At 42.7% G+C, this 18,308-nt stretch overlaps 1 protein-coding gene across 1 annotated transcript in view; it reads left to right on the plus strand.

Annotated features, from left to right (window-relative positions):
• Window positions 1-18,308, plus strand: part of CNMD (chondromodulin) — a 146,335-nt gene that overhangs the window by 115,216 nt on the left and 12,811 nt on the right. Inside the window, exons 5-6 of the mRNA XM_077297305.1 lie at window positions 8,257-8,410; window positions 11,493-11,683. Of these exons, the coding sequence (XP_077153420.1) occupies window positions 8,257-8,410; window positions 11,493-11,683 (345 nt within the window). The remainder of the gene's footprint in view (window positions 1-8,256; window positions 8,411-11,492; window positions 11,684-18,308) is intronic.

Below are 18,308 nucleotides of genomic sequence, written 5' to 3' on the forward strand. Positions count from 1 at the left end.
CCCGTCAGCTCTGTTAGTGAGATATAAATAATCAATGTGAATGCTTTTCACACCTCCGAATAGAGGCCACTCTTCATTCCCATTCTTCCATATGCTCCATCTATCGGTAATTAAAACACTAATTGCATGATGCATTTTCAGTTTAGAAATGAATTGTCATTAGAAAGATGGAAAGATTTTATCCTAATAGGGGTTTTCTCATTAAATTACATTTATCTATCAACAGGACCCCCAGTAACCACGAGTATGGGGGATCGCAGCCAACTATTGGAATGGAACAGTAGAGCACGCTCACTGTCTCTCCATTCAGAGTCTATGGGACTGCCACAGATAGCCAAGGTCAGCGCTCAGCTATCCCCAGCTGCCCCGTAGTTTGAATAGTAGGACAGTGTGCTCAACTGCCACCTCATTTTTTATGGGGGACACGGGACACCCATCTTTGTGATCAGTAGGGCCCCAATATTGAACCCAAGCATTCAGCATTCATTGACTAGTGTCAACCTTTGGCAAAGCTCTTACGGTATCTCATATAAGGTTAACAGGTATCTGTAAAGAAACAAAGAGGAATTTCATGTTTAATACTGACATCAGAGTATTTTGGGGAAAAAATAAATAATATAAGGTGTAATGCCATGGTAGCTTTGTATGCAGTCCAGTTCACACAAATGCATATAACTTCAGTGCATATTATCAGTGTTTCAGTTCACACCAGTTCATAGCACTACACATCATATGGCTTTAGATTGCAGTCCTTAAACAGGCCAGACCTCTCCTTGTCCAGTATCCCTACCCTAGGAGACCGCACGCCATATTAAAGTCCCCAAACACAGCTTTACATGTTGCAGACACTACACACGCCAGTCCTCCTCTGACTAGTTCCTGTGGGTGTCCTGCATCACTCTATCACAGTCTCTTTACTCACACAGCTTTACACAGCCCAGGATATCCTCCGGATAACAGCTGGGCATCATATACAATCGTTAGCCATACCAGTCCTCTTTTGGGCACAGGACATCCACCTCCGGGCACAGGACTGTTCACATCTGCCTCTTTCGGGCACAGGACACCCACCTCCGGGCACAGGACTGTCCACATCCGAGACCAGTACCATGGACGACTTACATTGCTGTAACGCTGTGGGTGCCAGGCTATTCAGCTGCCCTGGTTGCTGGCTCCGCTGACCTGTGCCTCCATGCACTCAGCCAGCACTCTGCAGGCCTCTGCTCTGCACACCAGCACACACCAGACTGACACTGACGTTGCACCTCACACCTGACACACCCATAGCCCTTACTGCAGGGCTTTTAGCAAACAAACCTGTGGCTTCCTGCCACATGGAAAACCTGGACTGGAAATCCGTGACTCCCATGCACACCTATGGACTTCATCCATCTCCATGCACAACCTGGGGAGAACACACAGTGGCCCCTACCTGTGACATGAGTCACTACCTCACATTGCAATCACAGCTACACCTGCGACTGCCATGCACACCTATGGCCTTCATACGCCTCTGTGCGCATTCTGGGGAGCACAGACAGCGCACCCTAGCTGTAACAGAGGTCACTGCCTCACAAATGGTATAGGTGTGCCTCTTGACAATATAACACTTCTCCCTGTCTTATTGGGTGTCCATCTTTTTGTGTTATGCTAAGACCATAACACTTTTGTAAGCTTTAGACTTTCTGTTTCTACTTAGAGCAGCGAAAAGAGAATAATTTACTGGGTAGAAAGGCAAAATGAGCAATTGTAAGTACACACTGCTGTATAATATGATGATTGCAATATAGTAAGAAGATAAACCCTTTGACGCAGGGTTTCTTTAAGCACTCGGTAAATACTTACCATTCAGCGCTCGTTTCATACATGGCTAACACAGGCAGACCGTGCTTAACAATGCGCAATAAACAATCTGTAAGAGATTGGTCAGTGCCCATAGGCTGCCATTGTTCTCGGCAGAGCTAGTCCTGTTCCATTGGATGATGTGGCCCTGACAAAGATAATTGTTTATGCACCACAAAAGATCATTTCATTGGTGAACCAGCATTTTGCTCATTCAACGAGTGATAGACAGCTTCTTTACACTGCAAGATTATTGTGAAATGAGCATTTCTAGTAACTATCATTCATAATACTTAAGTGTAACTTTGTATTTTTATTTGTAATCCGAGCAATGCAATATTAACTGTTGTCACTAGGTGGCTCTGTTGTAATGTATCAATGTTTAAGGGGTTGTCCACTGCTAGGACAACCCCTTCTCGATCAAAATATTTGGCTCCCATAAAATAACGCCTATACTCACCTCCCATGCTGGCGATGTTCCCGCAGTGTCGGCACTCGCTCTCCCGGGGCTCCAGTGCTGTTGTTGTGACACGTGACACCCGCGCGCAATCAGCGCTGGCGTCACTGGACCCGCCTTTGGACAAATCGAACATGAAGAGGAAGTCTGGGCTGTAGCTGATCTCTGGCTTCCTCTTCATGCTCAATTCAACAGGAGGAGGGGACAGTCATGCCAACAAGACACTGATTGGGCGCTGGCATCACGCCACAACAACAGCATGGGAGAGTGAGTGCCGACACCGCGGGAACGGCGCCAGCACAGGAGGTGAGTATAAGCTTTATTATTTTATGGAGGTAAAGCTTGGAGTATGACAAGAAGTTGTACAAAGTAGTGGACAACTTCTTTAGTAGTAATAGCAGAAGCATCATGTAGTGCTAGAGTGGCCTGGAGAAGTAAAAGGATAAGGAAACCTTCAGGGAGATTTTTTGCTTAAATGCATGTATTTCAGCTAAAAACAGTTATTCTAAAAGGTTTCATTAAGTGTCTTTACTTTACCCATCAGTGAGCTTGTTCTTACGAGTTTATATCTTATCTATCTTCTCATGAACAATATACTAAACCAACTTACAACCACAGAAAAGTTGAATTTTGACATGGTTATAAAACAGCTTTGAAGATCATTTGGGACAGATAATGCTTACAAACCGTGCACTCATAGCAAGATCACTGACATACTGTAAACTCTTCCTATAGTCTTCTCTGTACTGCGATACATAAATATCATGGGATCCATTATTAATTTATTATGCCTGCATCATGGCTATAGCGCCATCATAATCCACAGTGCTGTACAGACATCATCATCACTGTCCCTATTGGGGCTCACAATGTAAATTCCCTATCAGTATGTCAGTGGTGGAAACCGGCAGAATGTGAGGAAACCGGCAGAATGTGAGGAGAGACATGCAGACACTGGGAGAACATACACTGTGTCAGAAATGAAAAATTCCAATGCAGAAACTCCAGTGTCCTTATTTTCTAAGAAAACACAGAAAAAGAAGGAGTCAGAAGTGAATATACCAACATAATGATGAATAAAAATCATAGTTTGGAATAAATTGGTGTCAATCTTGTGGAAACTTGGAAGAAAAAAACATGATTAGACATAAAACACAGAACATTTTATATTATGACCAGGTGCACAAAGGCATCATGTTCTGATCAATCCTATACACACATTGTACAAGGATAACGGGAGGGATCTGAGTCCTGCAAAACCTTGATCTTCTGTTTGTATCTTTGTCACTGTTCGTTCCTCAGTCCAGAATAAAATGCCCACACACACACACACACACACACACTCCCCGATAAAAATTTCAATGAGAAGTCAAGAAGCAGAGACCAAACGAGGCAGCGGGCATTTTACAGTCAATGGCCCTGATTCATCATATTTGGGTTCTTTAAGTCACTTTTCAAACAGTAGATTTTTATTACATTTTGCATATAAGGCAAAGAAAGAACCTCAATACAAACATATTTTTACAATATGTATAAGAGGGCATATAAACAGTTAACAAAGAAACAAACGAACAACAGGGTAAGAGGCAGGGGAAGGGAAACCCGAGAAGAGGGTTAGGGTACCGTCACACAGTACCATTTTGATCGCTACGACGGCACGATCCGTGACGTCGCAGCGATCGTATGATTATCGCTCCAGCGTCGTAGACTGCGGTCACACGTTGCAATCACGGCGATGGAGCGATGCCGAAGTCCCCGGGTAACCAGGGTAAACATCGGGTTACTAAGCGCAGGGCCGCGCTTAGTAACCCGATGTTTACCCTGGTTACCAGCGTAAACGTAAAAAAAACAAACACTACATACTTACATTCCGGTGTCTGTCCTCCGGCGTCTCAGCTTCTCTGCACTGTGTAAGCACAGCGGCCGGAAAGCACAGCGGTGACGTCAGACGTCACCGCTGTGCTCGCTTTCTGGCTGGCCGGCGCTCACAGTGCAGAGAAGCTGAGACGCCGGAGGACAGACACCGGAATGTGAGTATGTACTGTTTGTTTTTTTTACGTTTACGCTGGTAACCAGGGTAAACATCGGGTTACTAAGCGCGGCCCTGCGCTTAGTTACCCGATGTTTACCCTGGTTACAAGCGAACACATCGCTGGATCGCTGTCACACACAACGATCCAGCGATGTCAGCGGGAGATCCAGCGACGAAAGAAAGTTCCATACGATCTGCTACGACGTACGATTCTCAGCAGGATCCCTGATCGCTGCTGCGTGTCAGACACTGCGATATCGTAACAATATCGCTAGAACGTCACGAATCGTACCGTCGTAGCGATCAAAATGGCACTGTGTGACGGTACCCTTATAGTGTGTCCGATTCCGGTTAAATGATTCAATCAGAGTCAGGAGGGTCAGGATTGGTCAGATGAAATACTGGTGTGGCAAAGGTGGTGTGTTTGGCATACTCCGCCCAGGGAAGCCAAATTTTCTCAAACTTGCCAATTTTGTAAGTATGGCAGATAATTTTTCGTTTATCATGTACCAAGAAAGGCGTGTTTTAACTGCAGATAATTCTAGATGTTTTTTTCCAAGCCGAAGCAATGGTTTGTTTGGCTGCCAGGAATATAAATGTGATGAGGGCTTGAGCGTGTTTAGGGATGTTGGGGATACGCTTGTTAAGTAGAGCCTCCCAAGGGTTTTTTGTAAGATTGATATTTGTTATATAGAAGATCAGGTGGTATATTCTAATCCAAAATCTGCGTACGATCGGGCATAGCCACCAGATATGGAACATATCACCTGTGGAATTACATCCTCTAAAGCAATTTGGAGAATAGTTGGCGACTGCTTTAGCCACTCTGGCTGGGGTCAGGTACCACCTGGTCAACACCTTATAATTCGTTTCTAGCATGACGGTATTTAATATTCCTCCAGTGGAGGAGGACCAGACTTTAAGTCAATTTTCATGATTGTTTGGTAGTATTTGATGCCATTATTTTGCTCTAAATTCTTTAAAGTGCTGCACAAGGTTCATGAATTTTGCCCAAACTAAAAAATGTACTTTGTGTTTTTATCCTTTTTTGAGCCTTTAAACACAAAAAGTCACGTATTTAATAAAATGGTGCAAAAAATGAGCCAAAATATCTAGTATGGGTAAAATCATTTTGGGGTGGCGGGGTTGCTGCTATAACAGTCATACCTTAAGGCCCCGTCTCACATAGCGAGATCGCTAGCGAGATCGCTGCTGAGTCACAAGTTTTGTGACGCAACAGCGACCTCAGTAGCGATCTCGCTATGTGTGACACGTACCAGCGATCAGGCCCCTGCTGTGAGATCGCTGGTCGTGTCGGAATGGCCTGGGCCGTTTTTTGGTCGTTGAGGTCCCGCTGACATCGCTGAATCGGTGTGTGTGACACCGATCCAGCGATGTCTTCACTGGTAACCAGGGTAAACATCGGGTTACTAAGCGCAGGGCCGCGCTTAGTAACCCGATGTTTACCCTGGTTACCAGCGTAAATGTAAAAAAACCCAAACAGTACATACTCACCATCTGATGTCCGTCAGGTCCCTTGCCGTCTGCTTCCCACACTGACTGAGCGCAGCAAAGTGAAAGTGAAAGTACAGCACAGCGGTGACGTCACCGCTGCGCTCTGCTCTCACTGTACGGCGGCACTCAGTCAGAGCGGGAAGCAGACGGCAAGGGACCTGACGGACATCAGATGGTGAGTATGTACTGTTTGGGTTTCTTAGTAACCCGATGTTTACCCTGGCTACCCGGGTGCTGCAGGGGGACTTCGGCATCGTTGAAGACAGTTTCAACGATGCCGAAGTCGTTCCCCTGATCGTTGGTCGCTGGAGAGAGCTGTCTGTGTGACAGCTCCCCAGCGACCACACAGCGACTTACCAACGATCACGGCCAGGTCGTATCACTGGTCGTGATCATTGGTAAATCGCTATGTGTGACGGGGCCTTTAGTCTGAAGCAAATATCTATTATCTCTGGAGCCCTTACCTGGTGGCAATCAAATCTACTTCTCTGGCAAAAAAAAAAAAAAATCAATGTGACCACTGGGTTCTGCTATTTTTTCCAGTAGTCAAACCAACCATTGTAATTGTGCAACATCTGGTGCATTTTTGTAGGGCTTGAGTTAGACTTACTGTTCTGCACCATAAGAAGTGTTAAAACATAAAGAATTGTTTCTGTCCACATTACTATACAAATTAGGGATGATTCAGATGTCAGCTTTTATTGTACGAGTGCTATACGTGTATTTCATGGATAGTCTTAATCCCTGTGATAGTGTATGGTGTAGTTCACATGTACGATTTTTTTTCTCTGTCCGAGTGGTCAGCACAGAAGCATAGAGACCTATCCGATACGAGTATCTGATCATAATTGCCAATGCAAGTCTACGATCTGTCACAAAATTAGACAGCGCACGGATGGCATCAGTTTTCCCAGACTGTTTGATATGAGAAGCTTGAGAAACTGCTTTTCCATCTGAGAAAAAACTGATGAAGCTTTTCTTGTACAACAGATATAACGGACATCTAAATTAGCCCTAAGAAGTTGAACAAGTTTCAGATCCTCCTATTACGAGAACAGCATGGTGGTGTAAACTTGTATTCACTTTAATGGTGTGACAAGCCAATTCTTCTTTGTACACTCAAATAATGGAGGAGATTTACTAAAATCATGCCACTTATTAGATGACGACTTATTATTTGGCTTACTTCACAACAGAAATTTGAGCGGTTGGCACACTCTTGACAATTGGTATCGCAACACAATCCACACACATTATCGAAAACTCACGTCCCGTCATCGAAATGGTGAGAAAAAGTGGTTAAAGCACATAAATGTGGATCAATGTGTGCAAAATGGCAACAAGGAACCTATTGCCACTCACTAGGGCTCAGTTACTGTTACCTCAAAGGGAACCTGAGAGTGGACTACATGCTGCAGAATCCATGGGTCGTGAGTATTGCGCACTGGCTGTATGATCTCTGCGAGGAATGCTCGACTCTTAAATGCTGCAACGTTTTAGAAAAAAAACACACTTTTGAAGACCAGTCGGACAGGCAGGTCCCTGGTGGCTTCTACCTGCCCACCGCCTTGGAGTGACATGTCTCTGCCCATGTCACAGTGTTTTTGGTCAGAGCACAACAGTGTCACCAGAGTTTGGTCCACGTTTCGTCAGTTTTTCTCAGATGAGTGTAAAAAAAATGTTTTTCACCGACCCATAGATTTGCATTGCAAATGTTGATCTGACACTCAGACATGTCTCTGAGATTTTACGCATATCACTCAGTCCACAAAATAAGACGTGAACAGCCCTATAGACTACACTAAGTACGAGTTCTAACATGGATAGAACTCGTATGCGAAAAACAGATGTCTGAATGAGCTCTAACGAAGGAAATGTGAAATGTGTTGTTACGATATATACAAAGAACCTTATGGCGGTAAGGATAAAGGCTTAATCTCTCATCTTTATCCTTAGTAGCAACATATCACCTGAAGTAGTATATTTACACATGCAAAATCACAATAACCGCTGCACACACTCATCTAGGGCACACTCACATTACGGTCAGTCCACAAGGATTGCCACTGCTGAATACTTCACGTAGAGACTCATTTGGCCTATATTCTATCAGCTCATATTTCATTTTTAAAGTATGTTAGTTTTAATTTATAGATAAAAAATCAAGACCTAGTTTGAAAAATGGTGTTACGCTTTACTTAAATTCCATTTGCATAAGTGGAAGATAAGAAATAAAACCCTTTGCTCTCTTTGATAAATGCGCACCTCAGAGTCCTCATTAGATAAAATACTAATATCAGCACACAAACCCTTACATCACACATTAATAATAAACTAGTCAAATAAACTCCAAGCAATATATACAAATGCATATTGGGCTTTATAGTTTACATGTCTTATATCTCGCCAGGAAGATGAAGTCATGCCGGCTAAGTTTGATGAAAATTCTCTTATCTGGGTGGCTGCAGACCAGCCTGTAAAGGATAACAGCTTCCTGAGCTCGAAGATCCTGGAACTGTGCGCAGATCTTCCCATCTACTGGCTCCAACCTACATATCCCAAAGGTGAATTTTCTATTTATAGGCTTTCCAGAGTTAAACTGCTTCTGCAAGTATCTTAAGTGTTGATTGTATTAAAAACTCAACAGGAAAATATTAATATAGCTAGTAGGATGAGCGTTCACGTGCAGAAAACGGGTCAGACTGTAGAGCACATCTGGATATTCAGTCATTTCATTGCACTGCAGCAAACAAGTTTTCATTTAAAGATGCCCTAACGGGATTTTTTTTTTAACTAAATTTGTGTATATGTAGCGTAGCATTTGTTTTAATAAACTCAACCACCACCATTTTCTCCAGTATACAGCGCCCTTCCGCTCCTTTTCTCAGTGACTTCACCACTCTCCAGACTCTCAGAGTCATGCTGCGCTCTGACCAGGATGTGGGATTTACAATGTAAGTCTTTAGAGCTTCAGAACGAGATGCCATAGGCTTACGTTGTAAGAGACTTCAGGGTCACGCAGAGAATACAGTGACCCAGATAGTGTGAAGAGTGGTGACATCGCTGAGAAGAGGAGCAGAACGGCACTGGACACCGGAAAGAGCAGCGGAAGGTGAGTATATTAATACACTCACACTACATTACATGCACTTACACAGGTTCAGTGAGAGAAAAAACTTCATGGGAGGGCTTCTTTAAAGTAAAATGGAATTTTTACAGGTGTTTGCTACCATAGGCTAGCTGTAGATCACTAAAGTCTAGCAATGCACATAGGGCATTACACGGGTTGAGTTGACTACCTGTAAAGACTCGCCATGGTACACAGTTTTCTTCATCATGTTAGAAGATCACTGTATGTCAAACATGGCCAGGGCCAGGCCACTAACCACATCTACTGGCTTACTGAACTGAGGAAATTTCTTGCAGTTATTTTACTATTATTGTGCCTATTATGTAGTGAGGCTTGCGTGGAGTAATTTCAGTCTCCATGCGAACCTTCCACATGGCTAAAATATCAAATGTTCAATTTTAATATAATAGGAGGCCTTATTTATTGAACATATATCTTGTCATTATCATTTGGCATGCACAAAATGTAATTTGTTTGTAAGGGAGAACATAGAATACACTTATATTATGAAGGTGCACAACAAATTGGAGGTGGTGCCCGCCTAGGTAGTTGGCTGAGCACTTCCCCTCCCATCAGTCAAAGGCTGTTTTTAATTAGAGCTAGATACAGGGTGGCTATATCATTGTTGCAACCTGTGGGTCCCAAGAGGTGAGGGGCCCACTTATACCTCCAAAGCAGGTGCAATTTTGCATTTTTAGGAGCTCTTGGGTTACAAAGGGCCCATATAAGGGCTATTTTCTCTGTGTCCGCCAGTGGATGGATAGATAAATAATAGATAGATACGTCGCTGAGCCCCTATGGGCTATTATACCACATTTTTTTCTATTTTTGCAAAACATGGTGCTGCTTTTATTTCTCTATCATATTGTGATGGATTGGTTTATGCCTGAGAGGCTTGGTACACGACTATCTAAATTGTTTGCTAGTGCTGCTCTCAATTTATTTTTTTAAAATAGATAGATGTGTAAGAGTGGTGGACTGTACTGTTACGTTCCTACCCCTGAAGAGACTAATTCTGTCATGTATATAATGTGGGTTTTATACATATATATGGTATGTGAAATACTGCGGTTTTAATGAATATTGTGAATAGACTGTGATACGGTAGTGAACAGCATAGGGTAAATATACACTGTAGATTTTGATCTAGGACCTAATATAAGGACAATAGGCTTAGTACTGTTATATGATAGTAACTGTAGTTAACTGAAGGTATAGGATAAGATACGGTTCATGTTTGTGACTAGCCCACAGTGGGAGGTAATTGTGCTAGTGAAATAGCAGATAGGGAAATAGCCATGGTCAAGTTCACGTTGCAGTGGGTGAGCAGCTATCATTCATGGCAGTGGGAGGCCTCACTAGAATCCCTTACGGACATTCCTGCAATGTCTAGAGCTCAGTGCTCGATATGGGTACTATGAAGAGTGCCTTATCCTCAGGCATATGGGGAAGGGAAGGAAAAGGATGCCAGGTGTGCTGTGGGACTGGATAATAGATCCCAGGGGCTGAGGGAGCCAGTGAACGTGGGGATAGTCCAAGAACAACGGATAGCAATGCTGAGGGTGTACTGTACTATGGAAACAAGGAATAAGAAGTGTTGTGCCCAATACTGCATGTCACAATCTGATGAACTTGAACTGTCTAGTAAACTTTTGCTTGTTGAAACGATTTGCGTGCCCCCTAAGTTACGTGTGGTGGCTCCGGAAGATGGTGGCCTGGAGAAAGCGGAGGCCTGTGGCCTACAAGTGAGCGTGATACATCCCACACATAACAGCACATTGAGATTGCAACATGATTATCCTGTAAAGTGCCAGGGCGATATGGAGAAGCAGGGCGGTCATGGCTAGTGCCAGCAGTCACTTTATAAAAAGATGGATGATAGATAGATATGGGATAGATAAATATAGATAGATAATAGATATATAATAGATGTGGATTGAAGGAAGATCTTTGATCACTAAATTAATTTGAGCTAGTTGCTTTTAAATATGACTGTTTTATCTGTTAAATGAAACCAAGGGATGGATTTTAATTTCCAGAAATGTTTTCTATCCCACCTCATTATCGCGTCTCCCGGGAAGAAGAGCTTTGCTGCAAAGACCTGCAGTGTCAGTTGCTAATCCTAGAAACAAGACTGTGACTATTCTATCAGCTGCTGTGCGGATTAGCATTCTAGAAGTTAACCTTTGATGTTTACTTCACCAGGAGAAGTGCTATAATGTATAATTAACTGTGATTCCAAATTGTAATAGTGAATGTGTCATACATAGCAGGCCCAGCGAGACTGCTAAACTGATTAGTGAATCCAGAAAGTGATGACACCATTATCCTTTCCCTATCACCATATGAGCACTTACTACATCCCTTAACATTCAATGTAATAATCTGTTCAGCTCAGTTATAAGACAATTTGGCTCCAGACCAGCAGGATGTATGGCACATATCACACAAATGATATAGAAGACCTATGTGTTGTTAAATGGTATTAAATATACTTTGCATTTCCATATGTCTAGAGAATCCACGGGGTAAAAGGGATGTAAGAAGGAAAGTCAGGCAATCTCAGAACCTAAATCTGGACCAATTTGAGGCTGCAGCAGAAGAGGTGAACACCAGACGCCAAGGAAACCGTCGTGCCCAACAAGTCAATGAAACTCGACCATCCTCTGAGAGAGTGCAAGATTTCAACCCGGAGAACCCATACCATGTAAGCGATCCATTACCTTCTACCTGTACTAAAGGAATTCATATATTTCTACCCGCTAAATCACAGAACATGACAGTAATATATTAATGAATCATTGACTACAACTCATGACAGCAATTACTGATTGTAGCGATTTTAAAAATGGACTATGAATAGGACATGTGTTAAAGTAATAAATTACCCAATACTCCCCTGTTCAATCCCCACAGGTCCGATGGTCCCCGCTGTCATTTTCTAACTTGCATGCAGCGATTACTTTACATACATCCATGTGACCGCTGCAGCCAATCAGTGACCTCAGCATACACGTGTTGTACATGTTAGCATTACCATTGTCTGGTTTGCGATAGTTTAACCTTACAATCAAAGATCTCTAACACTTGCACTATAAATACAAATTTTCCTTTGGAGACAAAAATTAGTGTTTATTTAACCCAATCCAATCACAATCAATTTTCAGTTTTACGCTTTCATTTTTTCCTCCCCTTCTTCCAAGAGTCATTCCTTTTTTAGTTTCCATTGAAAATGTTGGATAAGGGCTTCTTTTTTTTCAAGATGAGTTGCAATTTTGAATGTCACTGTGACGCTAGTCATTACTCAATGTGAGGCTAGTTATCGCTTATGGACTCATCGTGAGACAGGATAGTCAAGAGGTCCAGAGTCAGTACCAAGAGGGGTCGTAATAGACAAAGGGAAAAGACTATAGCATAGTCAGGTAACAGTCCGAGGTCAGAGTATCAGGAAGGTAGTGGATCAAGACAAAGGGGTAAGTCAAACATATGGTCAAAGGTAAATCCAAGGTCGGCAACAGAGATCAGAATACAACTGAAAGCACAGAGCCAACACACACACAACACTTGAGCAAAACTACAAATGGCAATGGTCTGACAGTTTTCAGAGTGTTAAATAGCCCTGTAAACACCCAAAATGGATGTCACCTGGAGGAGATCCCACAGAGCCAGCCAGCTAAGATGGCTGCGCAGTCATTCACAATGCTCACACTTCTGCCTTAGATTGGACAATAGAGCTGTCATTGGAAAATCTGACAAAGCAGCAATCCTCAATCCCATAGAGCGACAAAGCTGTCATTCACTGCGTCCATAGGACACCATGAATGGTGGAATCATGACTGTCACCATCCATTTTTTCATTACAACGCACTTTAAAATGGGAAACATATGCTTGTTGTAAATGTTTAATTATCACTGCATTGCATTATATACCAAAAATCATGGCCTCCTATAAACCTAAGCTCGTGCCCAGGCTCCACAGGAGCACCAACATTTCAATTATGGAGGCATTCAGAAGACTCCCAGATGCCATGTCAACACAATGGACATCTACGATCATGTGACCCTAGCAGAATTGCTGCATTTAAAATGCCATTGTCAAAGCTTGAGATTTTCTTTACTTGTAATGATTGTTTTAGCACCAGGAGCTTATCATTGCTGGGACACAGCAGCACCTGCCTGGTAGTCAGACTCCTGTGATAGGCAGCTCAGGGTCTATAACCATTGTATATACAGAGCCTGGGGGGGTTAGTTGGCTTTCTCAGCTCTGATGCATACTAAACCTAAAAGCTCTGAATGTGAGAAACGCTGCACCCAGTAATCTAAGTGATACACTGTTGGATTCAGAGTCTCTTTGCCTACACCAGGCTGCTCTCAGATGAGGTAGAAAAAACTCACTGACATATTCCCTTTAAATGTATTTTATTAGGATTTTCTGTGATATTCCAACAGAAAGTAGCAATTATTTATGAAATGTAAAGGAAATGATACATGGTTTTCTAAATATTTCAAAAATATAAATCTGAAAATTGTGATGTGCATTTCTATTCAGCCCCCCTGAGTTAATACTTTGTAGAACCACCTTTTGCTGCAATTACTGCTGCATGTCTTTTGGGGTATGTCTTCTGCAGTTTCTAACAGGTTTCCCTCTAGGATTGCCCTGTATTTAGCTCCATCAATCTTCCCATAAACTCTGACCAGCTTCTCTGTCCCTGCTGAAGAAAAGCATCACCACAGCATGATGCTGCCATCATCATATTTGTTGGTGGGGATGATGTTTTCAGCACGATGTGCCATACGTTACCTTTTGCACTTAGCCCAAAAAGTTCTATTTTCGCTGTATCTGACCAGAGCACCTTCTTCCACATTCTAGCTGTGTCCCCTAAATTGCATATGGAAGACGGCGCTCTGGTCAGGTGAGACCAAAGTTCAACTTATTGGGTTAAATGCAAAACGCTATGTGTTGCCTAAAACCTAGCACTGCATATAACCCTGAAAACACCATCCCCACTGTCAAACATAATGGTGGCAGTATCATGCAGGGATGTGGGGATGCTTTTCTTCTGCAGGAACAGGGAAGCTGGTTGGAGTTTATGGGAAGAATGATGGAGCTAAATACAGGGCAATTCTGGATAAAAACCTGTTAGAGGCTGCAAAAGACTTCAGACTGCAGCATAGGTTCACATTCCAGCAGGACAATAACCCTAAACATACTGTCAGAGGTAAAATGGAATGGTTTAGATCAAGCATATTCATGTATGTGAATGTCCCAGTCATGGTCCAGACCTACATCCCATTGAGAATCTGTGGCAAGACTTGAAAATTGCTGTTCACAGACAGTCTCCATCCAGTCTGAGCTAGAGCTAATCCGCAAAGAATGGGCAAAAATTTCTGTAACTAGCTGTGAAAAGAGGGTACAGATATGCTCCAAAAGATTTGCAGCAGTAATTGCAGCGAAAGTCGGTCCTGCAAAGAATATATTGACTCAGGGGTGTAAGAATACAATTGCACGTCAATTTTTAGATTTATATTTTTTAAATATTTAGAAAACCATGAATCATTTCTTTTAAATTTCACAAATACTTGGTACTTTGTGTTGATATATCACATAACATCCCAATAAAAACATTTAAATTAAATTTTCTGGCACTTACTAACAAGCATTACCACTTTTTCTGTGCTTGTTAGTATATCCTTCCTCACGGATTGCATAGCTCTTCTGTTTTAAAAAATGGCTGCTGATGGAAGAGCACATTACCAAACCTGTCCATCAGGCTTCTCCAGTTGAAAAACAGTTTACGTATCTGCAGTGCTTTTCCACTGGAGGAGACTGATAGTCTGGTCAAACGCTCCTCCATCAGAAGCCATTTTCTGGACTGGAAAGCTGTGCAGTCTGTGAGTAAACGTGTCAAGACGCTGGCGGCCTCGTGTCAATGTAGGAAGACTGGTCTGTACACTACTGTTGTTGGGAATAGAAAAGAGAGTTCATTCACTGGCTCCGATGATGTAGGAGGGTCCTATAGCTAAATTTAAATACCCTTTTGTTGTTGCTGAACCTCATTACTGGTCCCTCAATCTCTCATGTACTACCCTAAAAAAGGACCTGAAACACGTCTTCCTTAAAGTGAAGGTGTTGTGATTTTTATTTTTAATATAAAGTTAAATGCACTCGTTTAATATTTTTTTATTTATTATTTTTTTCTTTAGCCCCTGGGGGCTGCCATTTTCAGTTGCTGGTGTGTAAGTGCCTGAGCACGACACTTACGTACCTCAAATATGGCAGCCTCTGTACACAGTACTGCATCTCCTACACTATGGCTGCCTCCAGCTGTGACCTGGGCAAGTCCCCTGGGCTGTCCAAGTCACAGCTGTGGGAAGAGATGGGTGCCATTTTTTTGAAGCCCGCAGCTATGCTGCCAACTACACGTTCCCTCTGTCACCAATCACAGTGTTCAGTTCAAGAGGTGACAGGAGGTGCAGGGATTTGGTGAACACAGAGCAGAGGTCCAGGCTGAGGTATCGGGGCAAGTGAGCGGTGTTCGGCAGTCTGACATTAGTAGTACAATACCAGGCTACTGATCACTGATCATCGCTCACCACCACTGTAACCACAGTGTTCAGAGCACAGCAGAGTAATCATCACACTGCTGTACTCTGAACACTAACTTGGCTCTGTTATGTCAGCATAAGCCTCATTCAGAGACTTATGCTGACATTGCAGAGCCATGTATCTAATGCTCATCATGTGATACAGCTCAAGTGCCCAGTTAACATTTAATGTCCCAAGTCCCCCATGTACAAATCCCCTAAAAACAGTATCATGACCCCACAACTCCCTCCCACAGCACCCTTATACACAGTATGATGGGCCCACAGCTCTCCTATGCAGTGTGATGCTCTCCACCCCTCCCCTATACACAGTATGATTCCCCCCCTACAACTCCCCTATGCACAGTATGATGAACCCAGCTCCTGCTTGCACACAGCTGCAATGCAGACCAATGTGGCAGTAGCACTGCAACGAGGAACACAAAGAATGTCAGTGTCCTGGCTTGATAATGTCATCACGTCGTTCCGCCCAAGTGCTCCGGACTTGTCCTGTGCATCTCCTTGCTGTTCTGTAGTTCACCCACTGTGGCAACACTGCTCACCGACACTTCCTACTACTATTTGAACTTGTCAATAACTACAGGAAGTGGTATCTCTCCCTAACACTAAGCACCTCCCACTATGGGCAAGTTCCAAACATTAACTCTAACAGTACCCTAACCTCACTAACTACAGTCGCTATCTTTGCTACCTATCTTATGTCCTAAATCCTAACCTATGTTTTTCTCTATGCTTTCCTATACACATAATACATTACTACACATAACATAGGCAAACATCACATGACACAATATATACAAAAGACGCAGGACATAATTCACACTATAACGCAATTGGTGTCTTCAAGGGTAGAAACGTCACAGTCCAGTCCACACCTCTTACACCCACGAGGTGCCAACATACCCCTGGCTTCTAGCACTTGTTCAGACCGGCATGCACTGCATACATCCACTAATAACCATCTCAATGTGAATTAATGCACAAGATGCATTATTATTAGTGATGAGCGAATATACTCGTTACTCGAGATTTCTCGAGCATGCTCGGGGGTCCTCCGAGTATTTTTTAGTGCTCAGAGATTTTGTTTTTAGCGCCGCAGCTGAATGATTTACATCTGTTAGCCAGCATAAGTACATGTGGGGGTTGCCTGGTTGCTAGGGAATCCCCACATGTACTTATGCTGGCTAACAGATGTAAATCATTCAGCTGCGGCAAGAAAAACTAAAACTCCAAGCACTAAAAAATACTCAGAGGACACCCGAGTAATCTCGAGTAACGAGTATATTCGCTCATCACTACTAATTATTTATACCATCTGAAGTTTTGGTATTAGTTCCTGAGAAAGATAATACCACACTAAACTTCTGCAAACAACACTTTGCATGAAGCCCACGTAGCAGGCAATTTCCATAACAGTTCTTTTCTTAAGATTGCTATGCATTTTATGCTTTTCAAGGTGTACAATGTTCTGAAAAACAGTAATTTAAATTGTGAATTCTTTGATGCGTACCCGCTACTTTCTTCTTTCTTTGCTCAAAAAATATCTTTGTAATCTAATGAACATTAAAGGGAATTTAAAGAGAATTTCTTGCTAAAGAATATAAAAAACACACAGTCGAGCAGCATCTGACGAAGTCTACACTAGATATGCCTTGTGGAAAATCAATATGGTGTTGGCTTGGCTTCCTAATCAATGTCATTGGAGTGATTTAACATGTGAGTATTTAAAGCAAGCTCACATTTCTAGATTTCATCAGTATTCATTCCCTGCAGGATATCTTGTCAGGCCTTTCAATAAAGCATTGTTCTTCCAACTTCTCCCTTACAATTGAGCCACAAGACACTGGAATAAAAGAACGCAGACACTGCACTTTCAGCTGTAACAGACTTGATAAAAAAAAAAAAAAAAAATGAGATTTTTTACAGAAAATAGTATGGGATTTGACAGCATGGTTGAAATGCTCAATCCATCTTGTACAGTGTGTCCATTTCTTTCAGCTTCATTTAACAAATCCAACATGAGTTACATACATAGGAGTTTCTGTGGATCCTTTTCAATACATTTCTGATTAAAAATGTATGAGATCCTAATGTAATTAAATAAAACTAATATGTTGATGTGGATTTCAGTCTGGGTGATGGTGCAGCATTTCTCCTGCAAATTTCCATCAACTGTTCAGATTGTTTAGATCCTCCTTCTTTGTTGCTTAAAGACTATTCAAATCAATTAAAAATAATCTCTAGTACATTTAAAGGGAACCTGTCACCAGGTTTGGCCGATATGAGTTACGGCCATCACCTTTCAGGGCTGATATACAGCATTCTATAATGCTGTACTTTGCTCTGCCCTCAACAGGAGCACGATGCCAATGAGACTGTGGATGGCGCAGTGACTGCGTACCAATCGCTTAGGCTGGGTTCACACTTGCGAACCGGGGCTTTGCGGAGGGCTGTGTACTTCCTCCGCTAAGCCCCGCCTACTTCAACATGCGTCCTGCGTACCTATCTTTAACATTGGGTACCTGTGCGGTCGCGTCAAAACAACGCATCCGCATACATCCGCATGTCCTGTGTACCCAATGTTAAAGATAGGTACGCAGGACGCATGCCGACGAAGGCGGAGCTAAATGGAAGAGGTGCTGCAGTGGGTGGGGCTTAACGGAGGAACTATGCAGCCCTCCACAGCTCTGACCTATGCAAGTGTAAAACTAGCCTAACAGATCAAT

The sequence above is a fragment of the Ranitomeya variabilis genome, chromosome 3 (genome assembly GCF_051348905.1).
Source record: "Ranitomeya variabilis isolate aRanVar5 chromosome 3, aRanVar5.hap1, whole genome shotgun sequence".
Lineage (NCBI taxonomy): Eukaryota > Metazoa > Chordata > Amphibia > Anura > Dendrobatidae > Ranitomeya > Ranitomeya variabilis.